General features: G+C 38.6%; 1 protein-coding gene across 1 annotated transcript in view; it reads left to right on the plus strand.

Annotated features, from left to right (window-relative positions):
• Positions 1 to 18,784: 18,784 nt before the first annotated feature.
• The window catches only part of LOC149178130 (uncharacterized), a 41,950-nt gene continuing 38,148 nt past the window's right edge, over positions 18,785 to 22,586 (plus strand). The window contains exon 1 of the mRNA XM_089421996.1: positions 18,785 to 18,974. Coding sequence (XP_089278122.1) covers positions 18,785 to 18,974 — 190 coding nt within the window. The remainder of the gene's footprint in view (positions 18,975 to 22,586) is intronic.

A 22,586-nucleotide genomic window follows, 5' to 3' on the forward strand; every position in this document is an offset into this window, starting at 1 on the left:
CCCACCATTACTAGACATGTCAGAGATTGTAGAACAGCTCACCGGGGACCAAGTTCAACAGCAACTTCCTCATCTCATGGAGGATCTCAATGCAATGGGGACCATTGCTTCTTAAGGGGGGAGGAATGATCTAGGTGGATGTTGGTGGCCACCCACCTATCCCATTTGGACCCCCACAATTGTCTCTTTCAGTTTTTCAGTTTCCTTAATTGTAGCACAACTTACTATTTTTAGCAGTCTTTCAAGTCCTGAACTTTCGGCGCTGTTTTGAGGCCCTAAACGACGTTTTTTGGGAAAACTGGGAGTAACATCGGTCCATGGACCGATGTTGCTCTCCCCAAAGTTGTAGTGCTCGGATAGATCTTTCTAATGAGCTATTGTACGCGTCAAACAAAGATCAGGTGCCAAAGTTACGACCCCAAGTAGTTGATGTACCAACTTACCCAAAACGGGGCTCACAATTTGGAATTTCATCTTCTAGGGTTAGGTTTTGGGATGTTAAGGGTTTTCCATTGTTTCTCAACAATAAATAGGCTTTCAAGTCTCATTGTAACACAGTTCAGAGGCATGTAGCCGCCACATCTCTTCTCAGAGATAAGCTACCATCACCCTAGCCGGTCTATTTCCATTGTTGTTTGTATGCATATTTCAGTATTTTACATTAATGAAATGAAGTATTATTTCCGCTGCATCTTTGTGTTTATGGTTATCTTTGTAATTTGTTGCATTCTTGTTTAAATCCAGATCACGTTTGAAGATCATCGCTAATTGGAAGCCAAAAACTGTAGGGAGAAACCTCCATCACTAAAACGTTAAATAGTGTGTAACTTCTAGAAGATATAGTGATGGATTCACGACAACATGTGCACTCGTTAACTAGTGTGGTCCTAGTAAAACAAATTATTACATGTGGCATGCGTAGGCTCAGTGGCCTTTTGGGCTTTGTTAGTTGAAAGGACACATGGGTATGAACTTATAACTAAGCCTCTAAGGGCATTAACCCAAGGATCAAGGTATATGTTACAACTAAGCACGATAAATAAGGCCATGGCTCCATGACACAGTTCCATTAAGTCATCCATGAAGGGTCATGAAATAAGGTTTAAGGAATGAGGATATGGTTAAGTCTTGGACACAAATCATCACATGTCGGGTACTGTGAACAGTTGACCACATCTGACTCAGTTTGAGGATGGAACATTGATTGAATATCTTTTCGCTCGGGGCAAGCTTTGTTTGGTAATGGTGGTAGATGTGGTTCTCTGAGGTAGTGGTAGAAGTGAGACATATATTGTTTATCAAATGGTGGCTTGAAGGCTTGCGATCAGATTCAATGAAGTCGAGGCGATGATGGCTTAGACATGGACATATATTGCTTATCAAGTAAGCCAAGTCAACGAAATTAGAAGATGTCGAGATGTGGTTCGAAATAATGGTGATTGTAACGCTGAGACAATGGAGATGTGATTTAATTAACATTATCAAGATGGTGGTAAGCTAAAGACATGGTTTGTTTTGCAAACAACGTTGAGGCAAGATTTAAAGTAAAAAAGAATCATAGTCTGAAGGCCGTGGCCACCAAGTCGAGAGTCAATATATATACTTGCTATGTGACAGTGAAGAGCCAAGCTAAGATTGTGGAGTGTTGATCACTATGGCCGTATTTGATTATGTGGTCGGATCTCCATAAGGATTCTTTTGGGAGCCTGTGACGAAGTTCAACGCAAACTCTATGACCTAAATGCAACCAAGTCATAACAATGGTGGCTTTGCATGCTAATGGCAATGACTTTCGTTGACATATTGCTTAAAAAATTTGAATATGTAACAACCCATAATTAAAATTTAAAAACTTAAATATATCAACCATGTTATCGATACAAATTTTCTACTAATTGGAAAAGAATTTTCAAAATATAGATTAGCAAATAAAATGTATCAATAGGGAGAAGAATGAAAAATAGATCTTACTAGTGATTTGAGGTTGTAATGCCATCCAGATCCTACTAAGCACAAGAAAGTGTTGGGGATGACTCTCCACCCAACCTTAGACATGTTGTCGTAAATATTTCTTGCATTTGTTACGCCCGAGCCCTCAATCAACTTACTACTGCCAGTGTCATTTGTCTTGCAACATTTCTTTCCTCAAAGAATGAGTGAATTAATGAATGCTTATCACCTCTCTTTTCTGTCATTAAATAGAACTAACTATTCTAAAAATGGCAAGGGGATTGGAAAGGGGTTCGCATGTGCACAATCCATGTGTCATCATGCCAACTTTTAGTTATTTTTATTTTATTTTATTTATTATTTATTATTTTATTATTATATTTTCTCCATTAGTAAATATTTTATTTATTATTATATATATATTTTTTATATTTGTTATTTTTTTTATTTATATATTATTTTTTCATTTTTCATTATTATTATTTATTAATATGAGACATTATATACTTCCCTTTTTTAAGGAACTTCATCTCGAAGTTAGTATATTCATTTATTATTTTATTTATTTATATTATCAATTATTTATTTATTATCCATGTTTGTCCAACTCCCTCTATTGAACTAATATACCGATAGCCATCGAAAGTTAGACAACACCAGGGAAATCCCAAGAAACTTCAAGTCCTTTTTCCCAACTTTCGGAACCAGACATAAAGCCTCACCGGTTTATATCATAGCCCCAAGACTTGCCCCATGGCTTAAACGTCATCAACCCCAAGGCAGACATCTGATCTCGGTACTCAATGACTTTGAACATCTTGCAAGGCTAGACCAATTCCATCCACAGCCAACTAAGGTACACAACATCAAGAATTGAAGTCCTTACACCACTTCTGGCTTCACCATCCCAATCCAATTCTAGGCATTCGACCTCCTAAAGATGGTCTCATAACTCCTTAAGAGCTATCCATCAAGAGTTACACAAGACAAAATAAACATTGGCATATGTAGTGTTGAATGAGTCTATCCCCAACCTATATGGTTTACACCTTCTCCCTCATAAGTATGGGCTCCTACAAGATCATCAAATAATTTGACCCTCTTGGCTCATTGGTATATTTCCTGTCAATCACCACATCTCAAGATGCAACTATTGCATTAGTTATAACATCATAATATCATAGAAAAAATCCACATGCCTACTCTTGCATACCATAAGAACATAAGATTATTGTTATCACCACATTCTGAATAGTAAAAATTGCATGCTCATGCATGTCATAAAATATGAATGAAATAATCAAATGCTTCACATAATCATAAGTTATAACTTCAACATATTTGTATCAAAGATATATCATAATATCACATAATAATTGGATCCATCTATCAATATAACCTCATTAAATAAAAAAAATATGATATAATTATATATACACGACTTAAATTACTCATGTAACTACCTTACATATTAGTATATCTTATTGTATTATAATATTATTATCAAAATTCATGTTTAATGTGCTTACATAACACCATTCAAACATAAGTCCGATAAAGTTTTTAAATGGTTGATCATCTTGATTATATAACAAGCTACATAGTAGCGAGTGCCTAGTTTAAATATAGCCAAATTAAATGAATGATTATTTTTTTTGTAAGCTTGTAGGACTACATCTTCATCATGTCCAATATATCACCCTATTAAACCGGTGATTTCACATTAAGAAGTGCCTTAACAAAACAACCAATCACTGTCTATCTAAACTTTGTGAACAAATTTTAAATTTATATAAATTTATTTTAAAATGACATACAGTAAATTATAAAACTAAACAACAAATATTTATTAAACAAAATAACTTCACAATTAAATATTAAATATTTATCACAAAATATAATCAATTATATTAAATATCAATTTATAATATAATTTTTTTTATTAAAAAATATTATTTATTTTTAAATAATATAATTTTTTTTTATTAAAAATATTATTTATTTTTAAATAATATTTTTTTGGTTATATAATTAAATATATTTATAATTTATTTTAAACCTCAATTAATTTTTCAAAAACAAAATTATCTCTATAATTGTTTTCCTGGATTTCAATTTTAAAAGTGAAGTCTTAAAAATAGTATATAAATACCATCTAATTAAGCTCATGATGTTTATTTTTAACTTAAAATTTCCATATACAACAATAAAACATATTCCAGGAATAAAGTAGCTTTCCCAACAAACAACACATTCATATCTTATATACAACCATGAAAAGACTCGTGACTAAAATAGTTTTCCAACATCAATAGATTTTTATTAGATAATGGATTTGTTATTTATGATGACAATTATGTTATATATATATAAAAGATATATATATATATATATATATATATAAAAGATTATATATATATATATATATATAAGATTATGTTATATATATATTAAATAATAATGGATTTTTATATGATAATAGAGGGTTTTTTATGAATTTTTTTTCCAAATTAAAATATATATATATGGGGTTATTCATGAACATTTTATTTAAGTTATTATGAAGTGCATTAATTTTATAACTAAAAACTGAGCGGAAAAAAAGCACGTGAACTTTGAGGTTTCCACTAAATGAGGTTTGCATCCACACAAATATCAATTCCACTACCTTGATTTCCATGAGCGGCCAGAGGGACTTTCATATTTATTATTTTATTAAATTTATTTATTTTTTAAATATAAATTCTTATCTTTCAAGTATAATAATGTTTTGACTTAGTAATAGAAAAGAGAATATCTAAAATGAATTTAAAAGATTATGGCATTTTAAAAATGAGGTTTAAATGTGAACATTTTTTAAATTAGGGAAAGACAACACATGGAGATATGAAGAATGAAAATTTTAGGGAAAGATAACATAGGGAAATATGAAGAATGAAAATTTATTTATTATTATTTTTTTTTTTCATTTAAAATTATAAAATAATAGTATATTTGTTTTTATAAAAAAATTTAATTATTCAATAATTTAGATTGATTTAAAATATGTTTGGTTAGTTACGAATATTTATTTTTCATACAAAAATTTAATATTAAAACGAAATATATGATTTCTAAATTTTAAATAATACAATGTTTCTTAGCATGTTAAAATTTAGTTATTTATATAATTAACAAAATAGAAAACAATATAAATTTCATATTTAATAATAATGAATTTTGAAATTATATTTTCTAAATTATTTAAATCACCTTTTAAATAATACTCTATCTCTGCATGTAAATTAGTGACTCGAATGTATGGTGAGTAACTTAAATATTCGGATATCAAATCTATAATTTTGAATTTCAAATCATCGTTGCAAGTTCCCCTTGTTACAAAATTTTTATTCACTATCAAATACATCAAAGAAAAAACAAAATGTAAAAATGTTATGCGGAAAGGCCAGGAACATGAATTGCTAAATAAGGAGGATTCCACAAATACCTTCATCCTACATGCTATTGTCAATTCGAGAATACCAACATTTTATGGTTCATAAAAGCATGAAATCTTCATCTCAATTTATCCATTACTTGCCTTGCAAGAAATCCCTTGTGCTCATCTAATGAAGAGACTAATGGAGGTGGAGGATGCCAACATTTTCTAGTTCATAAAAGCATGAAATATTCATCTCAATTTATCCATTACGTGCCTTGCGAGAAATCCCTTGAGCTCATCTAATGAAGAGACTAATGGAGGTGACGGTTCTAAATTTGGGCGCTAGTGAAATTCAAATAGTGAATTAATGACAGCATGTGCAATGAAAGACTTGATGGTACAACTAACTAATTTTGTGATACACATGTAATCATTGCAAAGTAAAAGATGAACCAATCAAATTTCAAATAATATATTAAAACATTATTAAAAAATAATAAAATTCAATCTCTAATGTTAAACTATGGAGAAATATGCAAATTTTTTTGGTTAAAGTAAACTGATAGTTGGTCAAGCAAATGAACACAATATATCCCGCCTGCAACAAATATATTAATGATCCGAATTTAAACAAAAACGCAACAAATTACAGATATAACCATACATACAAAGATGCAACAGAAATAATACTTCATTTCATTACTGTAAAATACTGAAATATGCTTACAAACAAAAATGGAAATAAACTAGTTAGGGCGATGGTAGCTTATTTCTAAGAAGAGATGTGGTGGCTACAAGCCTCTGAACTGTGTTACAATGAGGCTCAAAGGCCTATTTATTGTTGATAAACAATAGAAAACCCTAAACATCCAAAAACCTAACCCTAGGAGATGAAACACCAAACTGTGGGCCCCGTTTGGGTAAATTGGTACATCAACTTCTCGGGGGTCGTAACTTTATCATACGATCTTCGTTTCATGTGCACAATACCTCGTTAGAAAGATCTATCGGAGGGTTAGAAAGACCCATGTTGCTCCTAGTTTTCCCAAAAAACGTCATTTAGGGCTTCAAAACGACTCCGAAAGTTCAGGGCCCGAAAAACTGCTAAAAATAGTAAATTGTGCTACAATTAAGGAAACTGAAGAACTAAAAGAAACAATGGTGGGGGTCCAAGTGGAATTGGCAGATGGCCACCAATATCCACTTGGATCATTCCTCCCCTCTTAGGAAGCAATGGTCCCCATTGCGTTGAGTTCCTCCCTGAGATGAGGAAACTTCTGCTAAACTTCGTCCCTGGTGAGCCACTTGCCCTGGTGAAGGAGTTGGGCTGCTTTGACAACTCGATATAGTGGGGTCTTCTGCTGGCGAGTGTTCTTGATCTGTGTGTCCATGATCTGATCAGTTGTAGATTGTTTCATGCAATTTGGATTTAAATCTATGGGTGTGAGCTGTTATGCAGTGTCGAATGTGTCTAATAATGGTGGAAAGTATGGCCGAAGGCGGTCCACATTGAACACTGGGTGCAGGCCAAGGAATGGGGGAATGTTGAGCTCAAATGCATTGCTCCCACAGCCTTGGTAATGGTGTAAGGGCCATATCAGAGTGGTCTGAGTTTCCGATAGGCTTCGGTAAGGCGTTCCTTTTGCAAATGAAACTAGAGTTTGTCGCTCGCCTGAAACTTGTGTGGCACCCGATGTTGATCATGTCGCTGCTTGTACTTAGCATTTGATTTCTCCAGAATGTCGTGGACCTGCTGGTGAATATGTTGGATGCGCACAATGAAGTTGTTTGCCTTATTTGTTTCGGACTGGACATGAGACGAATCTGCCTGAGTAGCTGCAAATGGCATGGCCACATCAATGGGACATAGTGGCTGGAATCCCATGCCCACCTGAAAAGGGTCGTGGCCAGTCGAGCTATGGAGAGACCGGTTATAGCTGTGCTGAACATAAGGGAGGCTCTCATCCCATGTGCGTGGATGCTTTGAGTTGTACATACGCAGAATGTGTACGATCATCCGGTTGACAACCTCTGTTTGGCCATCAATTTGGGGATGGAAGACTATGGACTTAGTGAGTTTGGTGTCCAACATCGACCAGAGACTGGACTAGAATGTACTGAGGAACCTGCTGTCCTGATCCGAGATGATAGAATATGGGATCCCAAAGTGTATCCACACTTGTTCAAAGAAGAGTTTAGCAGTGGCTTCTATTGTGATATTGTTCTTGCAGGCCGCCATAATGGCCATCTTCGAGAACTTGTCAACGACCACAAAAGCACAGCCGTTTCCATGCTTAGTAGAAGGAAGGCCCGACATGTAATCCATGGAGATGGATTCCCAAGGTTGACTAGGGGTAGGCACAGGGGTATATAGGCCTTGCTTCTTGATGGTCTGTTTGGCAATGGCGCAGGCAATGCATGATCTAATGTACTTCCCGACATCTTGTCAAAGATTTGGCCAATAGAATTACTTCTACAACACTGCCACCGTTTTCTCGTCCCTGAAATGCCCAATAGCTCGACTGTAGTGTGCTTCCCAAATCATCTTGGCATGCTCGCTTGAAGGAACACGAAGGTGACCCAGGTGGCATAACAGGGCATCCTGGAGGTGGAAATCTGGAACATGCTGACCCTCCAAGAGTGTCTGGTATGTGTGGCTGAATTCTGGGTCGCTTTTGTAGAGAAGTGGCTAATCAGAAGTCTTGTGTCCACAAGAGTTGAGCACGATGGTTAACGCCATGATAGATGGTCGACTGAGCCAATTTGCAACATTATTGGTGCTGCCCTTCTTATACTTGATATTCAAATGGAACTGTTGCAGGTATGTGGACCACTTATGATGGCGATCATTCTGCAATTTCCCTTGGGTCTGTATGAACTACAGGGGTCGGTGGTCTATGTGGATGACCATTTCCTTCCCCAAAATGCAATGCTTCCATCGTTGGCAGGCCTGCACAATGGAATACATCTCTTTGTCATAAGTGGGATACTTCCGGACTGTGTCTGAAAGTGTCTCACTGTGATATGCCACTGGATGCCCGCGTTGCGTAAGGACTGCGCCAATAGCATAGTTAGAGGCACCTGTCTTGACCTCAAATGGTTGTTGCAAGTATGGTAATACGAGCATTGGTGCCGAGCATAGGCGATGTTTCAACTCTGTGAATGCCTTCTGTTGAGATTTAGACGAAAATAATTTTGCTTTCGCTCCTCCCTTTGTGACTTGACTCAAGGGCCAAGTGATATGAGAAAATCCCAACATGAACCTGCGGTAGAAGTTGGCAAGATCGAGAAAGCTGCAGAGCTCTGTTAGAATGGTTGGAGATGGTGTTATGAAACCAACTCACAAAAAGATAGAAAAGAGAGATCCACGCCTTAGAATTCAGCCTCTTCGAGGGGGCAACCTCCTTTACATTACATAAATGAACAATTCTTGGATGATTCAAATGACAAAACCTCCTTTCTATATATAGGAGTCTATGGAGCCACAATATAATCCAGCCGACCTAACAATAATAATATAAAGCCACAAAAATAACAATAGAGGGATTCTATGGGCACATTAATAACAATATGGGGGTAATGGGGGCACAACAATATAAATAAGGGGTATAACTACAATAGTAATGGGGTAATCACTAGTATTATAGGGACCCAACATGCCCCTCTCCTTCAAAAAAGTGTTGTCCTCAACGCTTGAGTAGTTCAGGATACTTCTGCATAAAATTCTCATCCTCCCATGTGGAATCTTCAGCGGATAAGTTCTTCCACTTGATAAGGTACTCTGAAATTGATCGATTTCGTAGCTGTCGAGTTCTTGTTTCTATAACTGCTTCCGGTTCCAATATAATTTTTCCTTCCTTGTCAAGTTCTGGCAATATTGTTTGAACTGGGAGCTTGTCGCCTATAACCTTCTTTAAGCATGAAACATGGAAAACTAGGTGCAATCGAGAAGCTGCAGGAAGATGAACTTGTCACCTCCCAACCGCGCCTTCCTTTGTTCACAAAGATTGCATACTTAGAGCAGCGGTAATACAACCTTAATTCTTTGCACGTGTGAGGGAATACCTTCAGAAAAACTATGTTAGATTCCTTCTTCTTCCTTCGATTGTGTAGCCTTCTTTCTTGCTTGAATGAGAGGCCTTATAGGCACTCTTTTCTAGCCCAAACACTTCTCCTTTATGATTGCAATAGGAGAGCTTGATATGACAGCATAATAGCCTTCTTGCCTTTGCACGTGTGACTACAATTAGCCCTAGAACAGTTCCCAAAAGCGTGCTTTACTTCCTTCTTCGCTGCACTTGGAGACCTGTTTCCTTGACTTCTTCGTACCCTTTACTTGTCCTCTTTCTCCTTGATTTAAGAGATGTTATGATTATACTTTGAGGAGGTCGAATGGTTCCTTATATAGGAGCGTGTCTCCTTCTTTTAGGCCCTTCTTTTAGGTTGACATGAAGACTTGAAGCCGGGTTGCTCCATATAATTCGGATTGCTTCTTTTGATGGTGCCAACACTTGGAGGAAGCTTATGAATTTGCTTGGAGGTCTTCTTATGACTCTAATACATATTATTGCATAGTGTAACAAGCCCATAAGGGTCTTTAATAAATACATTGACTCTTTGATTTCCTAGAAGCACTTAAATATGTGCTTGACCTAATCAATGAGCAAGAAACTCATTGTTATAAACAACAAAAATAATATTTGCTTTACTTTACAAGTACAAAGATCGGAATTACATTTATGAAGACCTGACCTAGTTACACTTTCTTCAACAACTTGATGGTGTCAAGATGATCTAAGCCATCGATTGGAGTTAGATAGTGGCAATTGGTTTCTCAATGTGAGATTATAAGAGAAAATTGATGGGGTGCTTGGAAATCACATTCGAGACACAAAATTGCAATGATTGCAAGGGCATAGTGATAGTGTGAAAGACACTAGAAGTGGGGTTTCGAAAAAGAATTTGAGGAGAGAACTGTCGGAGAAATTCTTCACCGAGATTCCATTATTGCCAGAAGAGAAAGGAGGCCAAATTGTTTTGCAAAGAGAAGGCTAAATGAGGCAGTGCGTGAAGCTAGTTCAACCAATGCGAGTAGCTAAATGCTTGATTTAGTAGCCAAATTGATCCAATGAGGTACTAGCCTAGGAACATTAGGGCAAAGTTTGATCTAGAGCTAGGGCTTGGGATATCTCGCAATCCCACTGTCAGAATTTCTCCAAATTTGGAGAAGACCTTGAGGACACATCAGCGTAGTAGAGGCTAGGAGATTGAACTTTTTCCATGGCTACTTTGTCAGGAAAATGATGGCCAAGGTGGCCCAACATGGCTAGACCTAGAAAGAGGGTGGGGGGAAGTTGAAGAAAAGGAGGTTTTAAGTTGATAACCTTATGGCCGTTTGTGCCTAATTCCTTTGGGGATATGGAGTCATGAAGAATTATGAGAAAGGATCTCGTTTCTAGCTCAAGGAGGCTATAAGGGAAAGTTCGTTCAACGTTAGGGAAAAAAAGAGAGTGACCTTAAAGCATTTATGCTTTGTTTGCAAATGAAGATGGCTTATCAAGATAAATTTGATTTCTAGGAAAATTCGTTTAACAAACATGGCCCATACATAGAGATATGCTATATAGAAACATAATGCCACAATGAAGCAGCAAATGCATGCAACAATTAGCCCTAAAATAACGAAAATCCCATGATCAATGTATGTGACAGTCGCATACATTGATTCAGAAGCGTTGACACAGAGGCTGACACAGCGCCAGAAGGGCCACGTAGAACCAGCGTAAAGGGAGAGAGAGGAGTCCGAAATCTGTAGAGGAATTCGATTTTCAGAAGTTGGGAGCCGGGGTGTGAGATTGGGAGGCAGAAATTGAATTTCCTGGGCAGCAGATCGACCAACCAGAAAAGTGACGCAACACCCAGAGAACTTGACACTGGGCTGACGCAGACACTGCGTATAGGCAGCCAGAAGAGCTGGGGGGCAGTTAGTTTGGGGCTAGATCAGCCAAGATTTCTCAGTGATTGTGTGAGGTAAAGTCGCAAAGCTTCTTCCAGTATTTCTCTTTGTAATTGAATAACCCTGTGAGGTATTTAGTGATGTATTTAAATTTTTCTACTGATTAATAATGATAAACCCTTAGAGCTGCTGCACCGATTTTCTTGCATTGGGTTTTCCTGCGGACTATTTGTCCAAAAATCACTGTGTCCTATGTGTTTCTATTTTCCTTGCTCAGTTTCTATGTTTCAGAATCATATTTAATTGGTGTAGGATGCTTCAATAATTTACTTCAATGTTTCATGAAGAAATTTGAAACAAGCTTGTAATGTAATTTACAATCTAGGTGAAGTAGATTCAAATGGTTGCAATAGGATTCCTCAGACTGTTAGATCTAGGAATTTTCACAAGAGAAAGGAGCAGAAGGTTGACTATCGTTGACTAAGGATCTTGTGTCTTGGTCTTGGAGTGGCAGATAGGTCTAGGGTATTGATCTTGATATTTGTCAATTGGAATCTCTATAAGAAGAATTTGTTCGGGTTTTCCTCTCAATGAGAGGTTTTGGCCCTCGCTGATAACCTATATTTTGTGTCTCTTGTCTCTTTATGGTTCATGCATTAGTAACTGTTTGATGAAGAAGAACACTAATAACCTAACTAAAAGAAGATCCTAATATAAAGAAGTAAAAAACTCTCACAAGCTGTTACTAATAGAAGAGAAATCACATAATCACTATGCCCTAGATTTCTCAACAGTGGGATCACATCAATAACCTTATGGGTCTCCAAGTAGGTCGAAAATAAGTGTAGACTATCTGTACGGGCTTAGATGATGGAATAAACGATGCCACATCAGTGTACAAGTCCCAGGTCACCTGCCAAGGGTATGGTGCAACTGTGAGGCCGACTGAGCATGGTGTACTAGGTGCATCTTTCTCGTCCAATAGGTGGATCTCGGGCAATCTTTGAACATTTCTGGGGATCCACGGAGTGCTGTCTATTGCTGTGGAGGCCCATTGCTCTCTACACACACCCTACATATGCCAATTTAGCGTTCTAGAGAGTTAGGACCCCATATAAGAAGGCCAAACTTAGAATGGTCACCATCTGCAATCCTACGTAAGATCCAATGCGTCCCCTAGCCTTCCAGCACAATAGTCATTAAAGTAATCATGTAAAAGAGCTTACAAACCATCGACAACAAGTGGATAGTTCATAATGGCATGCGCTTCCGTAGTAGGTTTTGGCATGTGCTAATGTCTCCAAGCTCCAAAAGGGGTTAACCAAGTACCTTATTAGGTGGTTTCTACCTTTAGAGGGGATAATGTGTCCAAGGTACATCCTTCAAATGATGGTGGCGTGTGATAAAGGGGTGAATGGAATAAGGAGTGAAAGGGGCAATCCTAGGCCACATATGATGGTACAAGGGTAGCTAGAAGAAAGGAGGCCCACACCAAGGTATATAATGTATAGGCGGGAGCAATCATGGTACATGAGATGCCCCGTTGTGGCTCAAAGGATAAGAGCATGATGTGTAAGATATATCTGGATACCCCCTTTCTGGTAGGGCAGTTCATTTCTCACCGGGGGTTGGGACAATCATGGGTTCCTGAATGATAAAAAAGGATGATGTAGGGCCCATGGAACTAGGGTTATGGCCATAGCTCATGTATTGTCTTTTGCCCACGTGCTAAATATGTTTTTCCAACCATCTTTTGCATCTTGTGGTACATTTTCCTGTTGAATGTGGCCATTTATGCTTTTACTTTTTCTTTTCAGCTGATTTAACATCTGGGGCATAATTCCAAGCCTTACCCAAGGTGGGGGCATGGGAAAGGGGAGGCTAACCCTATGCGTATCCAGTGAGGAAATGTGGACCTAGGTGGTAGAGATGATGAATGGGATTATAATAAGTAGAAGGGGAGTGATGTATGTGGACAAGGAAGTGGGATCACAAAACCAAAATTGGGGTTTCCTAAGTAGTACCACCCTAAAACGAAATGGTCAACAAGGGAGATCCCACGGAACTAAGATCCAAGGGTAACATCCAAAATAGGTCAAGGGGACAAAAGTACAAACCTAGCTTACCCTTTCCACCGAATACCCCCATTAATCTATGTCCATCCATAAGTGTCCATGATAAGCAAACTGAATACTAAATTTCCAAATGTCAAGACATACCTTTAGGTTCGGGAGGCCCACCTTCAAACACACGATTAAGACAGATGGGTGAGGGACCACATGGTTGGGTTAGGTGGCGGAGAAATGGCACAATGAGCTAGTTTGTGGCTGCAAGGGGCTGTTGGATGTCATATGAGGACCATATTGGAGAAATTTTTTCTGTTAGGGATATCACGCACAAAGTGGTGGGTAACAGGTTTCATGCTCAAGAGAAATTTAATTTTAGGTCAAGCTCCCATTGAGTGCTTCTAGGATTGTCATAAAGTCAATTGAGTCATTGTCATGTATTGAAGACCCGTTTGGGCATGTTACATATTGTAAAGAAAATTTATTTGAGTCAAAATATAGTCAAAAGACCCTCCAAGACCTCGTCATCGCACAAAGATCAAGTCGACCTACATGAGGAGACAAGTTGGCCTAAAGGAGCAATTCGACCCATTAAGAAGCCTTTATAAAGAGGACTTCGACGTGATTTGGAGATGCCTTTATAAAGAGGACTTCGACGTGATTTGGAGATACTTTACTCTCACACACGAGTTCGATCACAAGGACTAGAAGAATTGTGAAAAAGAGGAAGACAAAGGAAGGAGGAAATGTTGAGCTATTTGGATTTTTTTCTTGGGCTACTTCTCTCCACACGTGCAAATAAATTAGGGCACATATTGTTGCAGGGAAGCCGAGTGGCAGAAGTGAAGTTAGGTCACCAAGAAGAGTTATTTTGGAAGCTGAGTTCTCTAGAAGAGAGAATCTACCTAGGCAAAGAAAAGTTGCAGTTGAAGTTACAGTTTTTGCCCAAGTCAAATTTGTAGTTTTTTGTCGAGTCGAAGTTGCAGTTTCTGTGTAAGTCGAAGTCGAAGTTGTAGTTGTAATTGCTTAGTATATCGAAGTTGTTGGAAGGAGAAGCTATTCAAACAAGAAGCATTGACTTGGTCTTGTAGGGGTTCTTGGTCAAGGGTCTAGGTGAATTCATCAATTGAAGATTCTATAAGAAGAAGAATTCTTGTCGGTTTTCCTCTCAGGGTTGAGAGGTTTTGGCCTTGGCAGATCACCTACATCTTGTGTCCTTTGTCTCATTGTTCTTTATGGTTTATTCGCTGTTTGATAAAGAAGAACACATAACAATAATCAAGTACCAGAAGAACCTAATTAAGGAAAATAAAAATTCCTCACAAATAGTTACCATTATAAGAGAAATCATCTAATAAGTCTGCCCTAGTTTTTTCAACACCTTGACCTCTTCATTCTAGCTGTCTACCTACAATGAGCTATGGGAAGTAGTCCCTATGAAATGTGAAGATGGAAAGACTCGTCGTAACCGACTAGTCCTGGAGACAGAACTGAGTGACCCAACAACTTGGTTAATTTAGAAAGGTCAATCATTAGATTTAGATTATTTGAAAGACCAGCGCCTTGATGGAGTCAAGTACTTGGAGACAAATTACAATGATATTAGAACAATGAAGTACTTAAATTTATAAGCGGAAACTAGAAACTGAACAAGAAATAGATACAACACAATGACACCGTTGGAAGCCCGACTGGTTATTCGATGTAGAGAGAAACTGGAAAAAACAAATAGTGAGATGATCTCACCCTGTCACTGGAAGAATTTGACCCTTATCTCGCTGGAAGGAGGCTTTGCTTCCCTTCTGTATCAGCCTCTGCGCAGATCTGCATCAATCCTACGCAGTTTCTTTGTCACCTCTGTTGGGGACTACGTTGCTCCTCTTCCAGATCCTCTGCTGCCCATAAACTTTTATTTTATGCCTCCGATCTCACACCCCGGTTCCAACTTCCTGCTCCTTAAACATGTTTTCTTTAGCATGAATTCGATCTCCCTCTGCGCTCTAGACGTCGTCTCTGTCTTGTACTCTTCGGCCCAGGAAAACTTCCGTCTTTTGGATAATATCTCTGCCCCTCAATGCAAAAGACACTTGAAAATTCTTTCTAGTAGTTGCTCTGCTTTAGAAGATCGATCTTCTTTTCTTCACTCGATGTGTTCTCCAAGTGCCCATCAAGCCTTCTCCTATAATCCTCTCGTTGATCAATCAACGACCCAGATTAGATCTTAATCAATGGCTAGGATCATATTGACTTAATCTCCGCCTTCTTCTAGAAGTTTCACTCATAGTTTAGATTAATACCCATTAATTATTTTAATTTCCTAAGTTTAGACTTAGGGTCCCATTAAAAATAATTAATTATTTTAATAAAATTGTCTCTGCGTGGAATTTCCCAAAACGATTTCTGGGTATTGGAGAATGCATGTGTCTAAGCCTACCTACAAAATTCGAGACTTAGAGCACATCTGATGCTACCAGAAATCAACACTCCCTCTTGGCGAGGAATGTGCTCTAGCAATGCACCCTTCTGAAGCATCACTCTGTTCTGTAAGATCTCCTTCTGCGCTGTTGATGTCTGACATCCTGTCCACCAACTACTATGCAAATGTTGCATTTGTACTGCTGTTGACCCTGCCACTGTCAACACTACATCCGTAATGCAACCCCCTCTCAATTTTGCGTCCGTACTGCTACTGGTACTGCCACTGCCAATTGCATCTGCACTGCAACCTTTTCCAACTGTTGCTGCTATTGCTACTGCATCAGCAACAAAAAAGCGTCCCAAATTACTGAACTAGTGTTCAGTATGATGCATCTCGCTGCTGGAGTCTGACTGCTGTTAGTCTCTGCGCTGACCCTTTGATTCCTCTATGTTCCTGCTGATGTTGCTCTGTGCTATCTGCACTGTTGCCAACACTGCTCTGCGCTGCTGAGTCTTTGGCACTCCTAATCATTGCAACTGTCACTCTTGCACTCCTTTGCACCAACTGACACTAGTCCATCCTGCTACATCTGATTTGGGCTTCCGTAGCAAGGAATTGATCCGAGAGGTAGGCTCCTTAAGGATCTTGCCCATCTGTAGCTCTTTCGAACTACAACTCTGAATCATTCCACCCCCCTCTTGGAGGTATCTTGACTCTCATGGCAAACTCATCTTCCTCGATCTTCGCGGCCGCAACCTTTAGATCATGCTTCTCATCTTGGTCCTTCTTCTTGAGAGGACACTGTGTTGCGTAGTGACCCATTTCACCACACCTGAAGCATTTAATCTTCGAAATGTCCTTCTTTCACTTCCGTTGCTCCTGTTGCCCCTTGGATGCAAGGGCTGCATTCTCATCCTCCTCCTTGGGCTTTGACCCACTATTGCTGTTTCTGTCAAGTTTACACTTGACCAAGTCTCTCCTTAGCTCCTCTTGCTTAAGAGCCGCCCACATCTCATCCCAATTTGGCAAGGTCGCCCTGTCAAGGATACTCTAGACAAAGACTCGCCAATCTTCGAAAACATAATTAGGGCAAGTCTTACCATCTTGAACCCTTGAGGTGTAGACCCCACAACTGCTAACTCATCTCGGGTCTCTTGAAGCTTCGTGAGGAACGGATCAATGCGTTCCCCCTTCTGCATCTGTATGGATCTCATCTTCTGCTCTAGGTACGTCTTCCGCTGCTCGAAAGATCCCTGATACAACGTAGACAACGCATCCCACATCTCCTTAGCAGTCCCTCTGCTAACGATGTGACGGACTACATGATCCTTCACTTTGTCGAGGATCATTCTCTTTGTCTTCTCCATTTCTCCTCTGTACTTGAGCGGATTTGGATCCGCGAGCACAACCATCACGTTGTTGACGTAGGATCTGAGAAAACGTTCATCTAGAATGCACGACATCCTTGCCTTCCAGATTACATATTTGGATGCCCTATCCAACCTGTCCTGATCTCTCAGTCCACTGGTTGCCATCTCCGCTAATTAGAAAGTCGAGTGACCTCCTCTCTCCTTTGTGTTGTTGTTGGGCTAGCCTATGCACTCCCTGCTGGATTCAGTAGATTTGTTGCCCCTTGCTGCTGCTCAGCTGATGAGAATTCAGACTTCTTGGCTGGAAGTCCTCTGTGGAAGAATTCCCTCAACTGTGTCTCTCTCTTCCATTTGAAGTCTTTCTGCTTAGCAATTGCTTGCAGAAAATTGTGTCCCACCATAAAAACCCCTCTTCATTGAATCCTTTGTTGCATTGCTCCCTTTGTCGTTGATATATTTCGATCTAGAAATCTTACCTCTTTGTCGACTCACTCAGAGAGAGATTTACTACGAAAATCTAGCCCTCTTGTCCTGAACTGCGCAAAACATCTGTGGATTCAAATTACTTCCTCTGTAGGAATTTCGAATTCCCTGCTTCCTTCAGTGCTGGGTCTTTCAGCTCTGTTCTTCTTGCTTCACCTATAGCTCTGATAACATGTGAAAATTCAAGAAACCACCCGAATCACTGCTGCAACAAACTGATATTGCTTCCACTTGTTAATCCATGCAAGTTATTTACGGTGTTCTACTATAAATATCGAAGTAAATACAATTGCAACCTACACCATTTAAATTTATAATCAAAAACAAGAAACTGAACAGGAAATAGATACAACACAATGACATTGTTATTTCTAGACAAACGTCCCTGGTAAAACCCAATGCGGGTAAACCGATGCAACAGCTCTGAGGGTTTTATTATTATGCAATAGTAAATATGGGTACAATTCGTTGGAAGCTTGCCTGGCTATTCGATACAGAGAGAAACTGGACAAAACAAATAGTGAGATGATCTCACCCTGTCACTAGAAGAATTTGACCTTGATCAACGACTAAGATTAAAACCGACTTGATCCTCGTCTCTTAGAAGCTTCTTACCCTTATCTTTATTAATCGTCATTAATATTTTTATTTTCCTAAGTTTAGACTTAGGAGCCCATTAAAAATATTAATTATTTTAATAACTCCTCATTCGGGTGGAACTTCTCCAAACGATTTTCGGGTCTTGGACGATCTCATGTATTCTAGCCCCTCCACAAAATTTTGGAGCTAGAGCACATTCGATGCTACCCAAAATCAACCAGACTCAGAACACTTGAATATGGTAAATGAAACCAATGCACTCAACATCTTACTTGTGAATACTTATGCCCCCCTAGAGCTTAGGAAAACACGAATCAATGTTGAGCAAGCTGAACCTGTGTTAGCTGTTGAGAATACTGGAAGATTCATGAGCCTGCAGTATTCTGGGAAGAATAAAGATTAACCCCAAACAAGCTCTAGTGTTGAAAATGCATCTCAATCGAAGGATACTTCCCAAGGGAAAGTGCAAAAAAATCGAAGCCAAAACCTAAGAGTAATGAGATTGAGTTGAATGTTGACATGGACAGTGTCTTGGGTAAGGTGACTGTGCCAATTTCCCTTAAAGATATGGCTAAACTTCCTCCCCAAAGGAGGCAAATCAAGAAAGCTCTAGTTCTTGATGATGAACCTGATTACCCACTTGTCATAGTATTAAATTTGCACATTGATAAGAACGAGGGTCTTGATCCTTTCTTGGTATTTCGAGTAAGTAACAATTTTATATTGCATAGTTTTATGCTTGATTTTGGGTTTTGGCAAATGTCATGCCATTGAAAGTATTGCATCAATTGGAGATGGGAATTACTAGGCTATATAAGAATACATGTGGATTTGATTCTAAATCTATATTGTCTATGGTCTTATTAAAGATGTGAAGGTATCTTGGTTAGCTAACAAGGACATTTATGTAATAATGGATATTGTTTTCATTGATGTGCTTAATGCTTGGTGGTGGCTTTTGTCAAGGAAATGGTTTACTCCAATTGGTGGACAACTACAAATGGTTTTATCATATGCCACCATTCCTGAGCTTGATGGAACCCCTTTTTGTTCTCTATAGGGAATCTCAGTTGCCCGAGCATGTTGAAGATCTTGAACCATTCCCTTTCTCGTCGCACAACACTTATAGGACCACTTCTGAAAAGACTACAAATGACAATCTTGATCATGACTTTTCAAATCTTGTGAAACCTCTCGCTTCTCAAGAGGTCTATCAGATTAAAAGAACAAACACAAGACCAACCATTCTTAAGAAGCAACTGGTCTAGAGCGTATAAACTCAAAAAATATGAATATATATATATATATATATATATATATATATATATATATATATATATATATATATATATATATATGAATGATGTTTTGTTTTACAGGCAGGGCCTTGGCTTAAATAAGCCCTTGAGCACCTGTATGGGAAGGGGCATGATCTTTGATCATGCACGAATTACATATTAATTAATTACATAACATTGCCTTCCTCTTGAAAATATGCTTTGTCCTCAATGCATACACAATGATGAGTGTTTTTGGAAAAAAGCTTCTGTCTCCCATGAGGCTTCTTCTTCTGGTAGATTCTCCCACTTGATAAGGTATTCTTTAATTACTCGAGATCGCAACTTCCTTTCCCTAGTGGTAACAATTCCTTTTGGTTCTAAGATGAACTTGCCTTCATCATCTAATATCAGAAGCGTTGTTTGAGTTGATTAGTGTTTGCCCAATGCCTTTTTAAGACAAGATACATGGAAAACGTTGTGGACTCTACTTTTGTTTGTAAGGCTTAAGCTGTATGGTACTTGGTTGATCTTTTTGTTAATTTGATATGGTCCATAAAACTTTGGTGCCAATTTTTTTTTCCTTATTGTTTTAGGGATAATTGCTTGTAACGCTGAAGTTTAACAAATACCCATTCTCCAACTACAAATTCTCTCTATGTTCCGTGTCGGTCGACCCACTGCTTCATGCGATTTCTTGCAATATTTAGATTTTCTTTTGATGTTTGAAAAACTTTTTGGGTTTCTTCTAATTGCTCGTTTACTGCTGGAACTTGTCTCGGAAATGGCCAAATCCTTCCATTTGGGAGGTTCATATCCGTACATAGCTTGATATGGGGTCATCTTTGGGGAAGTGTGATAAGTTGAATTATACCACCATTCAACGAGATGTAACCACTGTGCCCACTTATTTTGCTTGTCTGCTGCATATCAACGAAGGTAAGCTTCTAATTTCTCAGTGATTTCTTTTGTTGAATCTAATTTCTTCATTCCTATGAAGCGTGCATACTTTGTGACTCTGTCTACTACTACAAGAATTTTATCTTTCCCCTTTGACATGGGTAATTCTTCAATAAAATCCATCGATATTTCTTCCCATTTTTGGTTTGGGATATTAAAGGGTGGAGCAACCCTTGGGTCCTAATGTTCTCACTTTTATTTTGTTGACATTGATCACATTCTCCTACATATTTTTGAATATCACTATTCATTTCCTTCCAAAAGAATGACTGGCGTGCATTCCTACATATTTGGCTGACAGTGAATCATGCGACTCTTTGATAACGTTGGCTTTAAATTTGGAATTTGAGCCCAGATGAATTCTTCCCTTGTACCATAGAATATCGTTTTTCCATTCAAATTTTGAATTCCGCGGAAGGTTATTAATTATAGCCTTGACTACATCTGCGTTGCTCCTTCGCGGTAACTGCATGGGCTTGAGTGGAGCTCTCTGAGGCTCTGTGTCAGCTCTTATGCCCATTGTGTCAGCTTTCCTAGTAGTTCCGGTAGTTCAGGCTCTCTACGTGGAACACAACTTTTTGTCACTGTGCTGGCCCCTTTTGGCTCTGCCTCAAGGCTGCGTGGGCCCAGACTGGCCCAACGTCAACTCTCCTAGCTACTGTGCTGCCTCCACAAGCTTCTCTCTGCCTCTCTGTCAGTATTCTTGAACTATCCCTGCCCCTCAGCTGCAAGATCTCCCTACTCAATTTCCCTCTTGAGAACTTTGTACCTTAGAAAATTGATTTCCTCAATCTCTCTGTGTTTTCTCCAACTGATCCCAAGCCTTCCTTTATACTTTTCCTGTTGAGATATCAACGGTTGTGATCTAATCTCTAATCAACGACTAAGATTAAATTAGACTTGATCCTCGTCTCTTAGAAGCTTATCACCCATATTTTCATTAATACCCATTAATATTTTAATTTTCCTAAGTTTAGACTTAAGCAACCCATTAAAAATATTAATTATTTTAATAAAATACAATCCGTGTGGAATTTCACCAAACGATTTCTGGGTCTTGGAGATCTCATGTGTTCTAGCCCCTCCACAAAATTTCGGAGCTAGAGCACATCTGATGCTACCTAGAAATCAACACGTGTTTCATCCTTTCCCCACATGTAGGATGCTTATTCCCTACGATCGACGGTTGACATGTCAGTGCAATGTGATTCATCCTTTCCCCACGAATAGTATCCTTGCTATGGTTGGCATGCATGTAGGAAGTGGTGTATCCTTTTCTTACTCTTGGTGATTTGTATGCACTTAGGATGTGGTTCATCCTTTCCCTACGTATGGTTATGACATGTCTTTGTAGGATGTGGTTCATCCTTTCCCTACGTGTGATTATGAATTGTGTTTGTAGAATGTGGTTTCTCCTTTCCCTACCAGTGGTTGTGAGCAAGATTTGATATATTCTTTCCCTTTTGATGTTCTTGCGTCATCCTACCCATGTAGTAGTGGACGCATGGGAAGTGCCTCTCATCTGACCAATGAGTTGGAAAAGTGGTTTGGGACCATAGCACTAACGATGGATGCATCGTGCATTGCTTTACTCCCTATGTTTAAGATGAATAACGTTTATCAAACTTGATCACTTGGGATCAAGTTTGTTTGTGGTTTTACATCTAGGTATGTGTACTAACTTTAGTCATTGGAGAGTGGCAAAAGTCTTGTGACTCACTCTCGATAAATTCTTCTTCATTATCTTTATCAGTGTTCAACAGAGTTGGGACGAGATGCAGAGATGGCACATAATGAGAAGATGTCATGTTAATGAATGGATTGTCAGGTGGAAATCTCCCTAGTTGAGAGGGAGTGTTAAAATTGGAAACCAGGTCCAAATTCCACTGTAGACAGGTCTTTTGAAGAAGATAATTATGACATTGAATTCCCCTTTTCGAGAGGACCAAAATCGACCTAAAGATCGTCAAATTTGGATAAGGAGAAGTGGGTTTTTGAATTTATGTTTTCTCACATGTAAATTATCAAGGTCGGCTTCACCTCTATGTCGGCTCATCAAGCCCAAACGGTTACATCTATTGGCA

This window comes from Pinus tabuliformis, chromosome 4_1 (genome assembly GCF_031772625.1).
Source record: "Pinus tabuliformis cultivar Carrire ecotype Pingquan chromosome 4_1, CPIR1, whole genome shotgun sequence".
Lineage (NCBI taxonomy): Eukaryota > Viridiplantae > Streptophyta > Pinopsida > Pinales > Pinaceae > Pinus > Pinus tabuliformis.